The sequence below is a fragment of the Zeus faber genome (genome assembly GCF_960531495.2).
Source record: "Zeus faber genome assembly, chromosome: 13".
Taxonomy (NCBI): domain Eukaryota; kingdom Metazoa; phylum Chordata; class Actinopteri; order Zeiformes; family Zeidae; genus Zeus; species Zeus faber.
Window position 1 is genome coordinate 16,627,478 of NC_137198.1, and position 19,278 is coordinate 16,646,755.

Below are 19,278 nucleotides of genomic sequence, written 5' to 3' on the forward strand. Positions count from 1 at the left end.
TTTGTCACTCTCTAAATCTACCACTCCACTGCTCTGTTCTTTTGGCATTAAGTCTCACGTTAAACATTCTCTAGACGATGAAATCGGGTTCTTGTGCATAATCGGACTCACACATTGTCCCGTAAACCCCACACAACCCAGTGTTTCTCAAAAAAGACCCAAAAAAATTGTGCAATGGTTTTTGGGGGTTATGTGGAGTAAAAGGCAACACGTTGTCAAAAATCGAGGGGAAAACTCCCCCCCAAAAACAGATCGACAAAATGTACGGGAGAAAAGTCAGAAGTTGAGAGTAGTCTTCCTAGAGGTTGGCACCGGATAGTGACCGGGGCACGCCTGACACCGGTGGGAAAGCGCGCCTCGGCTTTTAGTGTGAAGATGCCGCGCATCACGTTCTCTCCAAAAGCCCCGATCCTCGGCTTTTTGGGGGCGAGTGTGTTTGGTCGTGGTCCAGTCCCGGTTTCGTGGGACTACATTTCCCTGCAGCCTTCCGGTTGGTGACATGGAGGCACGGCACGGTCCTCCTATCCCAGCTGGTCCTCGTACTGCTTGCGGAAGCAATCTCCGGCTGGGAAAAAGTCCCAGCAGCGCTCCTGGTACATCTTCCACACGTAGGACTCCTGCAGGCAGACACACATATACACACAATGTTATATTACTATACTCTTTATGCCATGCTATGTATTACTATACTACAAACTACTGCCGTATTATGGTTGGTTTTTATTATGGTCTAGTGTTCCTGAGAGAATTCCACAGGGTGGAGTCGTACCTGTCCGGTGTGCTCCGTCTCGTCCTTATTGATGAGATACATCAGGAAAAACCTGAAAAATGATTAATAAACTTATATCATATCTTAACGGAAGAGTTCCGATTTGTTTTTAAGTTCATCCCTGTTTTAGAGGCAGCCCAGTTTTCTCCATAATGGATGCTCGGCTCCAACCCTCCATCAGGAGTTCAGCGCAAGTAATGGGGGACAAATCTGCGTTCGGTGCAAAAAACTCAACCCACATTTCGGGCAAAGGGAACGTGATGTCACAGCCGTCTGACGCTGCACATGTGGGCGACTTGACCTGAATTTTCATATTGGCCATTTGGGTTGAACGCCCGGTGATAACACTGCGGCACGGCAATGAAAACAGCGCCAGCAAACAGCAAATAGAGCAATAAAACCAAATGATAAACCAATAAAACCGATAAAACCGAACATTTTTCACACCTCAATTTGACAAAGTCAGACAGCTGTGCTTGGCTTTCCGTGAAATACGGAGTGGGTTTTTGCACCGAACACAGACAAATCACAAAGAACTGCACCTTCGCGGCCAGTTTGCAATAGATGGTTAGTGCAAGGCGGGGGGTCTCTGGATCATGTGGACCATCAGTAACTCTGGCGCTAATACTGCCTTGATGCTAAAAAAAAGCCATTAACCTAAAGGTTAAAAACAAAGCCAAGATCCGATAAAGAAGGTGGGAACGCAGAGTGATTAATGGAGTGAAGGGCAAATTCCAGAAGACACTCACAGGTAGTTGGCCAGGTTGTGTTCCTGTAAGGTGTGCGTCTCAAAGCCGTGCGGCGTCGTGTCGAAGTAGTCATTTCCGATGCCGCAGATGAAACACTTGGTCTGAGAACGGAAGACGAGCAGAGATTCACGGGACGCCATCGACTCCAAAGACAAAGGGATGAACCTGATTTATCCTGTTGTGGGTTAGATGTCATCATCTCACTTTCCCTCTCGAATGTTTGTTATGATCTTTATGCTTTTGGGGGGGGGGCGGGTTTATTAAATTGCCCAGAGGCGCTGAGCCCCATTGATCGTGGACGTGCATCCGCCTGCCCAGACAGGGGAATTATAAAAGAGGGAGAGAGCAAAGTGGCAAAAATCGAAACAAATAAATCGCAGCGCACAAATCACGACGAACAATAAGTCTAATGTTTTAAGTCGCGTTGAAGTCTTTCGGTCTTTCCCCCGCATACAGATCATCTACATTCTACATACTTCCTTATTCCTCACATCCCACTGAGACTTTTTTTGTGAATTTCCCACAAATTCAGCATCAAAACAATGATTAACTGGATTGGATGTCAAAATGAGGTACGAAAAGAAAATGGGATTTGAAATGATTAATGACGCGCGGCATCTGCTTTGGCACCGAGACCTCGGAACAGTTTGGTTTACTCCATCAACAGGCGTCATAACTTCAGATTTAACACGCTCAACAATATTAACAATGAGTAGATCACTAACAGTAACAGAGCATATTGGCTGTTAACAAGGTGGGGTACACTTGTTGGTGTAAGTTTGCTCAGTTGACTGCATTTATAAAACTAAGGCCACTCAAAGCACCTCACATGCCACTCACACACCCACGGCCGTGTCAGCCGTGCAAGGAGACGACCAGCTCGCGGGGAGCTCTAAGGGGGAGGTGTCCGTCTCAAGGAGACCTCTGCAAATTGGCCAGGAGGAGCGGAGGATCGAACCATCAACCCCCCCAGGTGCCAGGCGACCGCTGCACGTCCAGAGCTACATACCGTCTGATTTGTGACAAATAATGGGAAACATGGATGATGGATGAATCGGGATAGTTGCGTGCGTCAGCAGTTTTATGAACGAGGGACCTGATCTTGTGTGATTTTTTTCTTTTTTTTTTTATCTGTGATTTGGTGCCATACTCATTATCATTTATCCAGAAGAGAATGAGACGTCCTCTCACCTCCATGTCTTCTTTGACCTGCTCCTGCTGGTCTCGGAGCTCCCCGAAGGCATCGATGATCAGACCTGCAGCCACAGAGAAGCTGCTGTGAGTAGGGCCCAAACGTGTGTGTGTGTGTGTGTGTGTGTGTGTGTGTGTGTGTGTGTGTGTGTGTGTGTGTGTGTGTGTGTGTGTGAATGTATCTGTGTGAGTGCGTGGGATCACGTTACGGTATTTCCTCCCTTTAATACCGACACCTGTAGATTTCAATATTTCATTAGGGGTCAAGCTTCAGGAGGGGTTGTGTCTTGTGTGAAAATCCTTCAAATTGACCTATTTCCTTGCTCTCCATATGGTGAACCTTTTAACAAGCGTGACGACCTCGAATGCCATCGGCTTGTACTGTACCAGATTATACCTGGAACCCCCTTAAACGCAGGAACCTCACCAGGACGCTGTACGGACGTCAGGGCTTACCCTGGATGATGGCCAGCAGGATGACGATGACGAAGAAGAAGAAGGTGATGTCGAAGAGGATGCGGTAGAGCTCGTAGGGGTCACCCGCCGGGTCCTCGATCTCGTCCCCGATGCCTCCGCCTGCACGCACGCCCACGTACATGTGGAACAGATAGCACTGCGAGACACAGAGCGTTGGAAGGATCCCGTGTTAACTTCAGTGTGCAGTGGAAAACTGAAAACTGAGTCTGGATGGAACCGACTGACGGGCGAATTCAAAAAGAATGGATTGCGGCCGCTAATAGCGCCATCAATTGCACATACATTTGCGGCAGCTATCTGTGCCATCTTTGTGTCCGATTCACAGAACATATTGTGCCATTGATATATCAGGCGGCCATTAAGTTTTGCTGCTGATTGCAATTTGGATTTGTTTTGCGTCCGATGGCAATTATACATAAAGGCCAAATAAATAAATAAAAGTGAATAATCGGGTCTTATTGTCATTGTTAAGTCCCCTTAGAGGAGTATGGTTGGATAGGACTTTCAAGGAGAGGAAAAAATGCTAAAAACAGAAAAGAAAAAAAAATTGACTTAAGTTTGAATGATACTCACAGTCATCATGTCGTCGCACTTCATGTCAGGCTCGTCGTCGTCCTCACTCTTGTTGTAGAACTTCCTGAAGAAGTTGAAGGCCACCACCGTGTAGAGGTAGACCACCACGGCCAGCAGGCCCACCGTCAGCACCAGCTGCAATGAACATTTATTTGTGTTGTAACAGTGTTTCTCCTATAAACGTACAGGCCTGCCGGGCTGCTAGGCCAACGAGGTCCCTAAAATAATTTTCTAAAACAAAAACAGCCTGCAGCCTATTCGAAACGTTCAAAATAAAATAAAAAACGAATGGTACTGTTTTCCTAATTGGAGAGGGAGTGCTGTGCCGCCACCACCGACCCGCAGTGTGTGAGAGGGTCTCCTCAAACCCCGCGTCGCAATGAAAGTGATGAAAGATCCCATGAATCGGAATGAAAGATCCCAAGGGCATCACCACCTGGTCTATCACGCATATATATATATATATATATATATACTGTATATTTATTCAATTATATATTTATGTATACATTAATTTATATATTTATTGCCTTGTTTATTTCAGGATTTATTTCATAGGCTGTGGTGTAGGGATTGGGTGGTTTTAGCAGCCACACTTGACCTGGATCTAGGTGATTGGGATCAGAGTGGCTGCATACCTCTCCGGCACACGGAAGGGACACAGAGGGGCCGTCCGAAGATGCCCTGAAGCCACCAGCGGGTCAACGGGTGGCCCCAGCTCCAACCCTCTACTGACTGACTAGGGGAGAAGCCGCCGCAGCAACCACTATGGGTAACTGCCTGCAGCTAGCTCCTCCGCCCAGCAGCCACCGCCAGGACGATCCAGCAGCCCAGCAGCCAGGCCACCCCTCCAAGCAGCCCCTGCAACAGCTCAGTCCGGCCACGCCTTTACCAGCCAGCGCAGCAGTCCGAGGCCCCATGCTCTGGAAGGGAGGAGGGGGCAGTCTGTCGTCGCCCTGGGGGAAGGAAGCCGGTAGACCGTGCTGCTCCAGAGAACCAGGTCCTCTGGATGGAGACCAGTTAATTTTTTTGGGACATTTGTTGGTTTAAGGTATGGGAACCCGGTTTATGAGTCCAGTGTTTTATTAATTTAGGGTATAGGAAACCTGCATCAGAGTATTTCCTTTTCAGGTATAGCAACCCTGTTTCAGAGTCTATTTTACGCTTTTTTTTCATTTTTTGTTCTCTGCTTGGTGGGGGTGGGGTCGGCTTCGGCTGGGTGTTCTCCCTGGCCTTTGGTGTTGGTGGTGTGTGGTGTGGGGATGGGGTGGTTTGAGCAGCCACACCTGACCTGGATCTAGGTGATTGGGATCAGAGTGGCTGCATACCTGTTGCTTGTTGGTTGGTGTAATGAGTAACAGTCAAAAGCCCCATCCCCACACACACTCAGGGGAGGATCCCTTGTCATGACACATGTCTATCTGCTCCAGGCTAATTCCAACAGGCTCTCTCTACAATAAACTGGTGCCTACAACCCCGTCTTCTGTGTCCCTGTGCTGGAGGTCCCTGAACACACCACTTGGGTGGCACGTGGTAGAGAAGATTGCCACATCGGCATATTTATTTTTATTTGCGGTGATCCTGGTAATGGGCTTCATACCGCGGCAACGTCACGTGACCTGTGGGTACTGTGAATGTGATTTCTCCACCATGAACAGGCTACCAGGCTACAACTCACACAACTCATGATTTATTTTGAGAGCAGTTTATCCTAAGGGGAATCTATGATGCTTTTCCTTATTTGTCGTATATACATATATAATGTACCAAGTTCGTAATAGACGTGGCCAAAGTGTCAAATAATGAGAAACTAATGACAAAGTAATCCCTGTGAAAAAAATGCTCAGGCTTCAGACAGTTCTGAACGCTTGGTTTCCAAAGATTCTTTCTACTCTCTGCATGAGCTGACATTAAGTCGTCACGGAATTTCCTTATATGGTCATAAGGACATGCTCCATCTGATTTTCTGTGTGTTTCCCCAAACAAAACCAATACAATTTGTAAATATACTGTATAATAGTATATAAAAATTACATGAAACAAAAAGTCCCCCGGGCTGTGCCAGAGTCCCGGTGCAGTGTCTGTGTCTCCCACAAGCCTGGAGCATGGCAACGAATGAAGGTTCAGCAACTGGATTGCTTATTTCTTGCCTTAAATTTGTTCAGAAACAGATTGTGGTGGACTGATAAGGGGAAATCAGTTTACTGAGTAAGTAAAATGAAGCCTGGAGTAATGCTCAAACTCCATTGGGTCACAGAACCCCAAACTTGTGCTCAAACCCAATTTGCTACAAACTAGGGGCTTGGCTGCTCATTCCCAATTAAAGCTACACACACTGAAACAACCAGTTTGGGAACAGTCCGCATTTAGAGGCATGGATCAAACGCATAATCTGAGTGGTATTTTCGGCAAAAAAAATCAAAAACAATGTTTTGGGGCACTCAGGGACCTATATTAACATGTGTAAAAAGGTATATAATAGGTGTCCTTTAAATTTAAGAATTTACTAAATAAAGACAAATCTTTACTTTTCGGAGGTGAAAACGGACCTCAGGAACAAGCTACAAGGAAAGCACTTGGGGGCCTGCATGAAGATTTCAATAAGAAGATTTCAAAATGTTGTGTAAAGATCATTGGTTATACAGCTGATTTTTATGCAATAAATACAGCTTTTTAAGTCATCCTCTCCTGGTGATCACTTTGTTTTAAGTCTTGAATATAACGACCGAAAAAACATTTGAACGCAAATAGAAATTGCAGACCGCCTGCTGCATCTTCTGACCAAAGCCGACCGCGCCAACATGCCAACCGGCTCGCCTCATCTGTTTAGGGCTTTTGAATTCTAAGGGAAACACTGTGTTACTGTATATATGTATACCTCCTGCTACTACCTCTAATATTCAGATCATCAACTTTTAGGTACATCAGTTATAAGCTGCAGAGACTGCGCGTGAGCGCTAGCCTCAAATGACTGATTCTGCAGCGCCCCCTAGTGCACACTACCGGAACTGACCTGTTTGCCATTATGCGTGACGGAGGAGAGGATGGTGCGGAGTGTCTTGAAGCCCATGGCGATGTCCAACAAATGGGCAGCGAAGAAGAAGTTGTTGTAGTGACCCAGGATGGACATGGTGGTGTACCACACCAGGTACAAGAAGGACTGGGAAATAAAAGGAATAACAATCAGCTCTATACATCTCTCCATCACAATGATTCACCTATAAAATCGATGATCAACACAAATACAGTTGAATCATCCCAAATATTATTGGCACTCACGTTGTCTGTGAAAACCACCCCCAATTTCCAGACGTGATACTTGGTATCGATCGAGCTCAACCTGCCAAAAGGAGATGGTCAGATGATTAGTGACTCAGTCGCAATTTCAACACAGCCTCCTTCCGCGCTGTCGCTCTAATGTCTCACCAGGACACCAGCGATGCCTCCTTGGCAACCGTCTCCTCGGTGGGGTTGAAATCGAGGGCGCTCTTATCCAGCCCCAGCAGCTCGGCTATCCGCTCGGCCCCATACAGGTCACCGTACTTGTTGATCACCTACAAGGCCGCAGCAGAAGAGCGACAATATGTGGCTAATGGTGAGGTGAATAAATAGATTTTTGGTATATGATGGTGATCACTACAGTTATATTTAAAGTGGTAATCCATAAGATTGCCGACCCCACCACCAACAACGGAAATAGCATACTGTATAGAAGAGCACACGCAATAACGAAAAATACATTGAATGGGTGTTTCTTATTAAGTGATGGATATATATACAGTATATATATATGTATATATATAAGGGATGCAATGGTACAGTTGGCTCACGGTTCAAAGTATCACGGTTTTGGGGCCACGGTAACTGTACGGTTTGGTATCTTCATATCTAAGAATATATATATTTTTTTATCAAAAAGGTAAAAAGGCGTAAACAATTTTTTAGAGTATTTTGCCACAAATAAATAATGTAACGCTCTGTGTGTATGACTGTGGGGGAAGGGGGGGGGGGGGGGCAGGGTTTAAGTTCATTGGTGGGTTGTTATAATTTGCATAAATTCATCTGATTGGAGGGGCAATGTCCAGGATAATGGATTTTGTGGATAATTCAAATATAATTTTTTTTAAATATTTATGTATTTAAATATTTCATATTTTAAAAACATTTCACAATAAAAAAATAAATAAAACCAGTACAGTACCACTATAGTTATTTAGTTATTTTTGTGTAGATCAGGTATAAACAGTATGTTTCACACATAAATAATAAGAGTAAAATATCTTACTGAAATAAAACCTCACAGTCAAACCAGTGAGTGTGTGTCTTCACTTTGTGAACTTGACGTGACAGTGGGTTTGCTCCTTTTCAGCCATGGCACCTCCCGGCGAGGGGGGAGCATAGGCTATATCTTACATAGAGGCGAAACATTTTCCAGCGGCAGGAGACGGCAACTTAAACAAACAACACAACATAAAACTGTAAAACTTGACGAAAAAAAGAGGGGCTCATAACCCAGCGAGACTCGGTTCCCTTCATTCCTACAGAAGAGCCTATCTAAAGAATCACATTGTTTGTGAACGGCCCAACACTACCTGGTTGAGCGGAAGCGAGAGAAAGAGTGTCTGAAGAGAAGTTCGTAATAAAGAGGGGGTTACTTTCCGACTGGACACCTTGATTGATTGCACTATTTACAAAAAACATTTCTATGTGGTTTTATCTCGTGTTTCTATTTAAAAGGTTTGCATAGCTGCTGGCAGTTGAAAAAGAAATAGTCAAAATAGAGAAATCCCACGGACCCCGTGCAGACCCCACGCGGGCCATTGCTTCCGGTGGACTTACTTCCGTGACATTGTAATATCGCGATTTATGTGTGTACTGATACCATACACATATGGTGTACCGTTGCATCCCTAATATATATATATATATATATATATATATATATATATATATATATATATATATATATATATATATATATATATATATATATATATATATACACACACACACACACACACACACACACACACACACACACACACACACACACACACACACACATATCATAGCTAAATTGTAAATTGTGTGCAGCACTTACCTTGCGTTTAACAAATTTGTCCCAGTAGTTGTTGGGGAAAGAACTTTTAATAAAAAAAGAACAATAAAAGTGAGTTAAAAATGACACATTACATGAATCGTACATTATGCCAAATCACTGCCGTGCTTACGGGGTGTTGATGACCAGTCTGTCCCACTGGCCCTTGATGTCGTCGTCCGAGGGCTGCTCTGTGATGTACAGGCCGTCAAATTCCAGCTTCCTGGCGATCTCCTTCTCCCGCTTGAACACCACCAGGGGAACCTGGGACACATGGAGAAACAGGCTGCGTTATTATCAAGATACAGTGAAAGTCAAGAGCGTTACAGGGTCTAAAATGGCACCAATGAGGCAATGTTTTGTACCTTCAAGTAGTAGTAGCCGACTACACACAGGAAGGAGATGATGGTGTGCAGTATGGCCAGGAAACGCAGCGTTGGCGCCATGTAGCCTGTGCTCTCCTGCAGGACAAAGTACTCCACCACGCCCTCTTCCTCTTCCTCCCCTACTTTACCCCGACCATTCCAGGGGTCTTCCTCGTCCGAGTCGTCGCCCGTCACCTGAAATACAAAGCAACCAGGACTTTTGTTGTATTGTATTTGAATGTTTGTCCGTGTTTGTTTTTTTTCTCCAAAGCAGGAACCTACAACATTGTTTGGTTTAAATACAGCATATTACATAATAAGGTTAAATAAAATCAGAGAGCTCACTTTGTAGAAGAGAAGAATGAAGTTGATGGCAAAGGCAACAAACAGAGCTAGGAAGCGAAGGTTGTAGAAGTTCCTAGCTAGGTAGTTCTGTGAAGATAACCAACACATCACATTAAACAACAAATTACACCAATTTCCTCTGGCTGCGTTGTCTCTGTCTTGTTTAGAATGAAGAGAACAAATAAACAACGATCCTGAAGAAGGGGAAACATCTGACCAGCATCTTGGTCTGGTAGATTTCCAGGCCAGCGAAGAAGCTGGCCATGAAGGCCTCCGGTGGCTCCTTCTTCAGGCCGGGCCTCTTCTTCGGAGCTTTCCTCTCCTCTGCTGAGAGATCCCGCGTGGCCTCCTCTTTGGACTTGTCCTGGTCCTTTTTCTCACCGTCCTCTGAGCTGGAATGAGAACACACAGTGTCGCATGGTGACACCCTGACATACAGCTCACTGGACCACTAGATCCATACAGATTAACACGGTTACAATTGTGTAGACACTGAGACAAACAAAACAAAAACATTCCCCCCAAAGGATATTAACCGTGCGCAAATCCTTCACTAGCGGTTCACATTGCACCATAAGTGAACTAAATCCTGTTAGGTCGCTGAGGGGCTGGAATGATTGTGTTCGTAGTAAAAATCAAATCAATTTGTGTAATCCCATTGAGGATGAAGGTCATTTTAAGCGTACTCACTCTGCCTTCTCAGACTCCCCTTTGTGGTCGCCGTTGGTAGCTCTCTTCTTTGCGGCCTCCTTTAAAGCAATGGGATATTGTTTCAACCATCAGCTTGCTGTTCAATAAATATCTAATAACCACTTGGTTTACAAAGTGCTTACGATGCGTACCAACTGCACTACTGCTATAGTGTCCACGAAAATGTGTCAATTCAGGTTTATTTTCAATAGGAAAATGATCCACTTGACTGAACACGATTACAGACCTGTGCTTTCTTCTGCTTGACAGCACTGGCTATGGACGGAGCGTCCCCCACCACCACCTCCGACACGTCCCCCAAGCCGGGCTCAGCCCCGTGCTTGCCCTCCTTCCTGGGTTGAATGTTGAGCAACTCGGCTATCAAGTCCGCCTCGGCGACGTCCCCCTGGGACATCTGCCCCAGCTCTGCCAGAGACGAAGCCTCGCTCGCCTCCATCTTTTCTGCCTCCAGCACATCTCCGTGGATCCCAAACTGGGTGGGGTCCGGCATGTTGCCCAAAATGTCCGTTACCTTCATGTTCTTGGCGCCCTCAACCAGACCTCCCCCGAACATGGTGGTCCACAGGATGTGGAAGAAGCCCCAGACTAAGCTGTACAGGAAGTGGAAGAGGCCTGTGACGATCATCCAGAAGAAGGAGAAGAGGCCTTGCACCAGTTCCCTGGCACTCATCCTCCTGAACTTCCTGTACTGCCGCCTCATGCTCTTGAAGGTGAGGAGCTGGCGGAAGCGGCCCAGACTCTTCCTCATGGAGACGCAGGCGATGGTAAAGGCTGACGAAGACTCCAGCAGCACGTTTTCCTCGTCTTCCTCCTCCTCCTCCTGTTCCTCCGCCACGCTGTGGTTGTCGTCTTCGTCCTCCTCCGCCCGCTCCACCGGGTCGGGCTCGGAGATCTGCGAGGCCAGCTGCATCTCAAATATGGTGTCTTCGCAAAAATTGACAAAGAGTTCCATCTTCTCACTTTCGCCACCTTCGTTGACGACATCGAAGATGAACTGGCGCTTGGATTCTTTGACCTGAGGCTTTTCCCACTGGGTGCGACTCGATTCGCTGATCTCAAAGTATACTCTCTCAATGCGCTTGGCTCCGCCCATGATCTCGATGCGGCCTAGGTAAGGTTCAAAGTAGCTGAGGACGCTTTCCGCCAAATCAAGAAACGCTGAGAGCCGAGCGTCGTGAGGCATGTGCTCCGAGAGGTTGGTTAGCAACACCGCTAAATTGAAGCCAATGTCCTTGGCCGGTTCATGAAATCTCTCGACAAACTCCTCATAGTTGAACATGTCGTTCTCATCAGCCTCGGCACAGGAGAGGAGGAACTCAATCTCGGATTGCGAATACTGCTTCTGGTTCTCCATGGACTTTTGAAAATCCTTCTTTGAGATGACCCATTTACTGTCCGGGTCGTACTCCTTAAAGCTTTCAGATGTGGTTAAGTCCTTCAACTTAAGGAACATGTCAAAGAACTTAAGGATCATCTCAACGTTGCTTGATGATTCCACCAAGGTGTCCACCATTTGTTTGCCAATAGTACCATTAACCACGTTACCTGTGAAGACATAACCAATGTGTTCAGAAAATATTGTGCACAAAAGACATGTCCCTATGTAGATTAGGAATTGTCTTAGCACATGAGGTGAGCAATACATATTTATTTCAAAATAGCACAGGCAATTCAACCCTCCATGAGATTGGGGTTTAGTAATAACATCACAGAAGTATTGTAGCCTGTGCAGCATGCATTCCATATGATCTGAGATTGAGCAGACCTTCCAGAAGAGAGAGCATCATGACGATCATGTCCTTCTGGAGGTCCAGCAGTTCTTTCAGTAATTCAATTTGACTGGAATCCTATCAGTGGGTACAGAAACAAAAAGCTACCTTGTGAACCATATCATATTAAGCCAGACAGGTTAGCAACTGTCTAATTTTCAGGCTCACACAGCTCTCTAGGATCTCATAGTATCTCTAAGTGGCATTTGGAGAGATCAAGGCTGTGTCTTAGCACGAGGCCAGGCCAGAACCCTGCCAGGGCCCAAAGGGCCCCCTGTGTTGTATCTATCCATCAACAGGAACTAATGGTATTTTACTGCAGGAGCAGATGGCCTGGTCAAAATGACTCATTTAGGGTATCCTTGGAGTCTGCTTTCAGCATGCTATAAATCTAAAGTGGACATGATGAGCTAAATCCAAAACCTCTTCATCTGCCACCTGTATTGTATTGGCTTCCATAATCAGCCCTGACCTTTCTGAATAGCTCCAGGATAAGGTTAGACGGTTAGACACCTTTCTGCTCCAGCACCCGCCTTATTGGAAATAATAGCACAGAACACAGAGGCAGGTATAGCTGTAGCTGTGGTGAATGGAGAGGTGTCTGTAATTGCGTTAGGTTTTATTCCTGGGATCCGAGGGACCTCTAGTGGCCAGACAGGTTATGTGAGGCTAGGATTGACAGATTGATGGAAAAAGAAAAATTATAAACAAAGAGTTTTGCTCTTTAGAAAGGGCTGTTTACCTGGGATAGTTTCATCTGCATGTTGGCAAATACATGCAGGAAACCCACCACTGCATCCCACAGCCTGCTATGAGCCAGACTCTGTTGATTTCCTATGCATGGACCCTAAATCAGGCAGGAGTAAATGTTGAGAAGGAATGAGCACGCTGTTCTTTTATTAAGATGCTGGTTTCTTAGTGGCATAGGGTGTTACCGTACCTGTATGTATTCAGTCAGAGAGTTGAAGATTTGCTTGGCAACAGCCAGCGCTTTGGAGAAGTTCCTCTGCCCGGCCTCGTCCATCAAATCCTTTCCAGAGTAGTACCAGTAGAAATCACTGATGGATTCCTGGAAGCAAAAAGGTCAACACTCTTAAGAAATGGTTATCTGAATGGCAGAGTATTTATATGCTGTGAAATAGACCTCTAAAGATCATCAGTTACTGAATGCTTGACCTGGAGCCTTAGCAGATAGTCCACTGTGCTTATGATGATATTGACGGTGGTGGTGTTCCCCGTCTGAGTTCTCAGAAAGTTCTGAAAATCTAAAACAACAAAACGAAAAAAACAAACAAAAAAACCCAAAAAACAAACGGAGTCAGGCGGCCGCGGCGGACATTGTTTGTATGGTGCTCGCCTGGAGCCGGGGCAGGCGTTCACCTACCGTTGTTGTGGCCCTCACAGAGCAGCTGCAGGAACCTAAAGAGATCCTTGGTGAACTCGTCGTTCTGCAGCACCTTGGAACCTGGGGAGCGGGAACATGAGATCCAGGTCTGTCCCATTTGTTTTGCCAGCGAGCAAGGGTAAAAAACGAGACCCTGCATTTTCATATCTGTCTTACAGCAACACAGGCACTAGGATCAATTTCACTTCTTCATTAAGCTTACAGCAGAAATGCTCAGAAGTGAAACAGTGCATCGTTTCATAGATATAAAAAGAAAGGGTTTGGAAAGTTGGGAATAAAATTGCTTCACGAAACACAAAGCTTTGCCTCTTCGACAAACAAAGCTTTGGGGTATTTTATTCTTCTTTATAGATGACGTTGGTTAGTATGCATCAAGACTGAGGGACACATTTGTAAGTTCCCACACAGACAACAGGCACTAACATCTTATACGAGGAAGAGAGAGAGTCGGTTTGTGGGTAGCGGATTAATCCGTCCAGATATCATATCAGCATGCATGTGTTTTTTTATAAGTTCAGAGCACTAGTGGAATTATGTCGCATTCAAAACAAGGGAGGAAGGGGGGCGGGAGAGGGGGGTTGGGGGGTGGGGGGTCTGGGTGATGGAGTAGGGAGAGGAGGGTGCCGAGCAATCAGAATGGCAGCATTGCGCAGAAGACGAGTAGAATCTAAACCATGTATTTACCCCGCTCACTCACGTTGACTGCGACCGATGAGTTTAAAAACATGACCGGAGGAAAACAAACAAACAAACAAACAAACAAACAAACAAAAAAAAAAAAACAAACAAAAAAAAGCAGACATAAGCAAAGGAGAAGACATTGAGTTTCAATCAGAGGAACAAGAGAGAAAGATAGCCCTGTAGAAATATCTCCATATAAACACTGACATGCAGTCACAGTTAACAGAGGGATTAAAGGTGCAGTCTGCATGTTAGGCAGGTGCTCAGACTGCGGAGGTACAGGCCCCGACAAGTCACCATCACTTATGCCTGGGATCATGAGGTGAGAATGAGTTGGAATATGCATGTGAGGAATGTTTCTATATACTGTATGCATCCCATCAGATCAAACAGAGACTAGAGAAGTTATGCTGCTTGTATCGCGATCCTTTAAATGGAGTGTGAGAATTAATATTTTTTGTTCGGGGGGGGGGGGGGGGCGTACAGGGTCTAGACAGGACTTGGACATACAGTAGCACAGGTTCATCTGCATGGTGGACATACACAGACATGACATGTCACATGACGTACCACGTGACATGGAGGTGAGCTTTGTCCGTCAAACAAACAAAAAATTGAAAAAATAAAAATAAAAATAAAAAATGCAAATTTGTCAAGCTAATGCTGAGCCACGTGCGCGTTTCGGCCACTTCAAGGAGAAGGCCTGGTTCGAGAAGTACGGCACGGGCCGATCATTAGCCAGTGGAAGAAAGCATCATGATCTTCTAAAGAAAGGGTTTGGAAATGTTTTGCTCCCCAGCATTGGTCGCGATTAGAAACTAATTAGGGATGACGGCTATAGCTCTAAATTCAGTTAATTCATGGGGACAAAAGGTATTCTACATTGATATGATTAAAATTCAAGTGGTAGGTTAATTAATGTTAAAAAGTAAAAAAAAAAAAAGGCAACACTGAGAGCTTCCCTTGTTTCTCCTCATCACTTACTTGATCCCTCCTCAGTGACCATGCCCAGGCCCTCCGATTTGTTTTGCCTTTCAAAAGCGTTCAAGTCCAGGACGCTGACACAGACACAGGAAGCAAAATGAGCCACATTTGCATGTGCTAGGGTTGTTACGCTGAAACCAAACAAAACCGACAACAACTCGTCGGATCTGGTTTTTCGTACGACGCGTCGGGAGATGTTACCTGCAAGATATCATCAGTCCCGACAGGCTCTTGAAAAAGCCAACGTCCCTTTTTTCTTTGAGATAGTCCAGCATTTTCTGCAAGTTAAAAGACAAACAACAAAAAAGTTTTCCCCAAGACGACGACGCCTGCTGATCAGTTATAATTCTAGGGGTGTTGTCCCATCTTATCGTACCTGCTGGACCAGTATGTTGCCCCCGTTCAGAATGGAGATGCCCAGTTTGAGGGTGAACGTCACCATGGCACCAAGCCGGCCTGAGGAAAACAAATCACACACATGCGTGTTTCTCCACATTCTGACTTTTGCTTTGAGTTTGGGAACGCTTTGGGGAGGTCCTGCATGTGCGAATGTTACTAAATCACACAAAAACTTGATAAGCATGTGCTTGTAATGAGAAATCTGCATAAACACATCATGATGTTTGTGAGGTTCATCTAGAAATGAACATGCAACATGAGTTGAGATGGAACTACGGAGGCCCGAAAGGGACACGGGGGAGAAAAACACAATAAAATCTTGCAGTCCATTAATACAGTAAAGTACTGTTGAATACAAATATTTAGCTGTGTATGCAGTTGTGTAAGGCGCTACCAAACCCAAGTTGATGAAATGATGAGATAATATCTTCAAATTAGGACTTCAAATGAAGATATATTTATACTACTAACGTATAATAATTACAATTAAATTAATAATCGTGATATAATTTCAACATTTTTTTTTTTTGAATTATGTATTTTCAACCATGCAATTTGGTTGGATGATTTTTTTTATTATTATAAAATGTAATTTAAATATGAGCATCTCAATGACATGGTTTAGAGTAGCTGTAAACTGCAAAATGTTCATAAATTTGGCACTGCTAACATTTATCCTGTGCATAGTATTGCATTATGTGTACTTCGTATATTATTTATCACATGCTGTATCTCACTATTTTCTGTTTTTTATTTTTTTGGCTATTGGTATATACAATTTTTGACTTTTTTTCTCTATTCATTATTCTATTTTATTATTATATTTATTCTCCTTTCTTTCAGACTGTTAAGCTTTTTTTTATGCCGCATCAAACATCAGCAGAACAAACTCCCAGTATATGTAAATGTACCTGGCGAATACAGTTTTAAACCAGTTACCCTTGCTAGCACTGATCATCTGCAGCACCATCTCCGCGGCCCCTCGGTCGTGCAGCCTGGCCTGCTGGTACAGCGTCTTCTGCTTCTCCATCTCCTTTTCCTATGGCACAAAAACAACATTGTCATTCGCCACTACTCAAAGACTGACCCCCCCCCCCCCCCCCCCCAAAAAAAAAAAACTGAGTACATGACAGAAAAAAATTGTCAGCACCTCAAAGGTCTTCTCCTTCCCTTCCTCATCCTCTTCTTCACCTTCAGCGCAGCTCTGAGAGAGACAGCAGAGGGCGGAGCAGGTGAGCTGAGGCTGTGGCAGAACAGGATGCGGTTAAATGAACGTCAACACATCGGGGAGACCCGGAAAAAAAAAACATACCTTCGCCATCATTTCTGCATAGGCGATGTAAAGCGGGTCCTCATCCAAAGAACTGAGAAAACAGGAAAATTCTGGTGAATTAATAAGCGGAAATCATTACGTGGAAAGACATTTACGGCAGCAAGTGTAATGTAAATAAAGTTTGAAAGTCTCCTCAATCGTGTTAGGTAGGTAAAGGAAATTTTTCTGAAACTCCAATAGAATTCCATTCTGTTATTATATACGATAATATACTCTAGATGTCACCAGAGTCACTCATTTAAATATATGAGCATTGCGATCCGGTCAAAGGTCAAATGGACAAGGGTCTGGCGGCTTGTTTGTAGCCCCAACCAGTTGAGAGCAGCTTCATGTAGAAAATGTCACTACATGGATATAGAATCGCATCGTGAGCCATCTCATCGATATCGGATCGTATAGAAATCGAATCGTGGAGATGGAACGTTTACCTGCATTCCGTGAGGGCGTTGTGGCTGAAATGCAGAATGAGCTGGTGAAGAGGGTCTGGCTGCTTGTCCACCTCCTCCTCTTCCTCCTCCTCCACCTTGGGCTGTGTTTTCTGTGTTTACGCACCGGCCACACATCAGCGTGCACGGAGTGAAAGAGCTCAAATCAAGTCAGCGCGGGGACGTGCGTCACAACTAGTCGCCGAAAAAACCGGAAGTTTTGGCTGGAAGTGCATCTCTGCTTGACTGAGATGCACTTCCTCAACAGAAGGCATCAGAATAGAAAAACTGTGAGGTTTTAAAGGGGAAAAAAGGTGGACGGACAATTTACCCCGAATGCAAATATTCTCACGCACGCACGCACGCACACACGCACACAGGCAATTCAGACACAGGATGTGTAGGAACAAAATGGGTCAGGCTGTGTTACAGGGAAGGGGAATGGATGAAAGCATGACTCTCCATGAGCCCATTTTCCAAACTAAAACTATTTATGAACTCATACCGGATTGTACCAATAAACGATTGCAACCTCCGGTCGAAAAACTTGCTCTGATAACTGATAAAGCCAAGCCATTAGTATTATGGTTGTTCCTCACGAGTTTTGCAATGGGCAATGTTTTGGATGAATTTCTGTTAAATTTTTAAGGAGAGAGCTAAAGTAACGTGTTTTTTATATATATATATATATTTTTATTGATTTTGCAGTGGTTAAGGTGAAATATCTCTAACAATTGGACGTTTTGTTAAAAAACAAACAAAAAACAAAAAAAAACACTTTTGGCACATGTCTCTTTTATTCAGTTGGTTTTTTTTTTTGCTTTTCTCGGGAGAAAAGCTTCTTTAAAGCAACATTTTCTTAAAGAAAAGCGGGGAAACACTGTCTGTGATGTTCAATCTAACCAGCCTGACCAAACTTTGGTTTCAAGACTCAATTAGGCGTCAATTCGCCTTTATCTTTTCCTAACATATACATGTAAACGCACATCTTGGCAAAAATTGGATGTTTTTTATCACAAAAGCCCCAATTCCTGTACTTAAGGCACAATATAATACTTCAGAGCAGCTTAAAGAAAACTGTGAAAGGAACACTTTGGAAATATGCTGCAGCTTCCACAGTGCAGCATCATGACGGCATTCTCCTACTCCCGGTGAACGAAGCTCAGTTTTGGGACTGGGATGGTTGACGAGAGCAGACTCTGGCATCAGCGGTGATGTCATGCTCGCCAGTGGTGAGCAGGCGGGTGACACGTCGAGGAACACAACATGAATGACTGACAGCACCGGCACCGTGTCGCTATGACAACAGCGGGAGAACAGGGGAACGGGTGGGCGGACCCCGCCACGACAGCGGGACGAGACAAGTACTTACTGCAAGGTCCTGCACTAGCTTCTCCTCAAAAGAGTACTCCTCTGTTTCTATCCATATTCTCTGATAGGCCAGGAGGAAGAGGTTAATAGAGCGATGCCTAGGGGAGGGGTGAGAGGAGATTAGCTCGGGTTAGAGAGGAGCGCAGCACAAAGGGGGGAAAAAACAGTCACTCTGGCAGAAGTTAATATCGGTTAGTAGAAAGCACTGGCACGTCCAGCTGGTCACCTTAGAGGAAACCGCTGAGGAACCCTCAGCCTGAACTGTCAAAACACATCGATTTAGAATAAAAAGAAATATTTTCGACAGCCTGAGAAAGCTTACAGCTGGAGGCAAATTCACCCTCGTGCTCCCGCCGCCCCATCTATCTATCTGTTGTCTTTACCAGCTTGTTCCTTTCCAGGGTTAAGGATGACCGGAGTCCATCACTGCTTACTATAGATATGCAGTATAGATACTTTATTCACCCCCGGAGGGAAATTGTGGTGCTTCAGCAGCTGTCTTAAAAACACAATAACCAACAATAGTAAAGTAATATGATCAAAACAGAGAAAAATTGTCAATGTAATAAACCTAAACAATAACGAAAAAAGAAAAACAATTGGCAATATACTGTACAATAAACCTTAAACAAA

At 44.7% G+C, this 19,278-nt stretch overlaps 1 protein-coding gene across 1 annotated transcript in view; it reads right to left on the reverse strand.

The window, feature by feature from the left end:
* Positions 1 to 417: 417 nt before the first annotated feature.
* Positions 418 to 19,278, reverse strand: part of LOC307238880 (ryanodine receptor 3) — a gene marked incomplete at its 5' end in the record, with an annotated part of 134,350 nt that continues 115,489 nt past the window's right edge. Inside the window, 29 exon segments of the mRNA XM_080012034.1 lie at positions 418 to 617; positions 770 to 821; positions 1,519 to 1,619; positions 2,710 to 2,774; positions 3,166 to 3,322; positions 3,760 to 3,894; positions 6,773 to 6,919; positions 7,039 to 7,099; positions 7,186 to 7,313; positions 8,861 to 8,903; positions 8,991 to 9,121; positions 9,223 to 9,417; positions 9,568 to 9,654; positions 9,785 to 9,959; positions 10,258 to 10,316; positions 10,505 to 11,823; positions 12,044 to 12,125; positions 12,790 to 12,894; positions 12,988 to 13,116; positions 13,224 to 13,312; positions 13,432 to 13,512; positions 15,118 to 15,191; positions 15,319 to 15,395; positions 15,494 to 15,573; positions 16,456 to 16,555; positions 16,667 to 16,720; positions 16,829 to 16,880; positions 17,278 to 17,387; positions 18,647 to 18,743. Of these exon segments, the coding sequence (XP_079868160.1) occupies positions 522 to 617; positions 770 to 821; positions 1,519 to 1,619; positions 2,710 to 2,774; positions 3,166 to 3,322; positions 3,760 to 3,894; positions 6,773 to 6,919; positions 7,039 to 7,099; positions 7,186 to 7,313; positions 8,861 to 8,903; positions 8,991 to 9,121; positions 9,223 to 9,417; positions 9,568 to 9,654; positions 9,785 to 9,959; positions 10,258 to 10,316; positions 10,505 to 11,823; positions 12,044 to 12,125; positions 12,790 to 12,894; positions 12,988 to 13,116; positions 13,224 to 13,312; positions 13,432 to 13,512; positions 15,118 to 15,191; positions 15,319 to 15,395; positions 15,494 to 15,573; positions 16,456 to 16,555; positions 16,667 to 16,720; positions 16,829 to 16,880; positions 17,278 to 17,387; positions 18,647 to 18,743 (4,081 nt within the window). The 3' untranslated portion in view covers positions 418 to 521.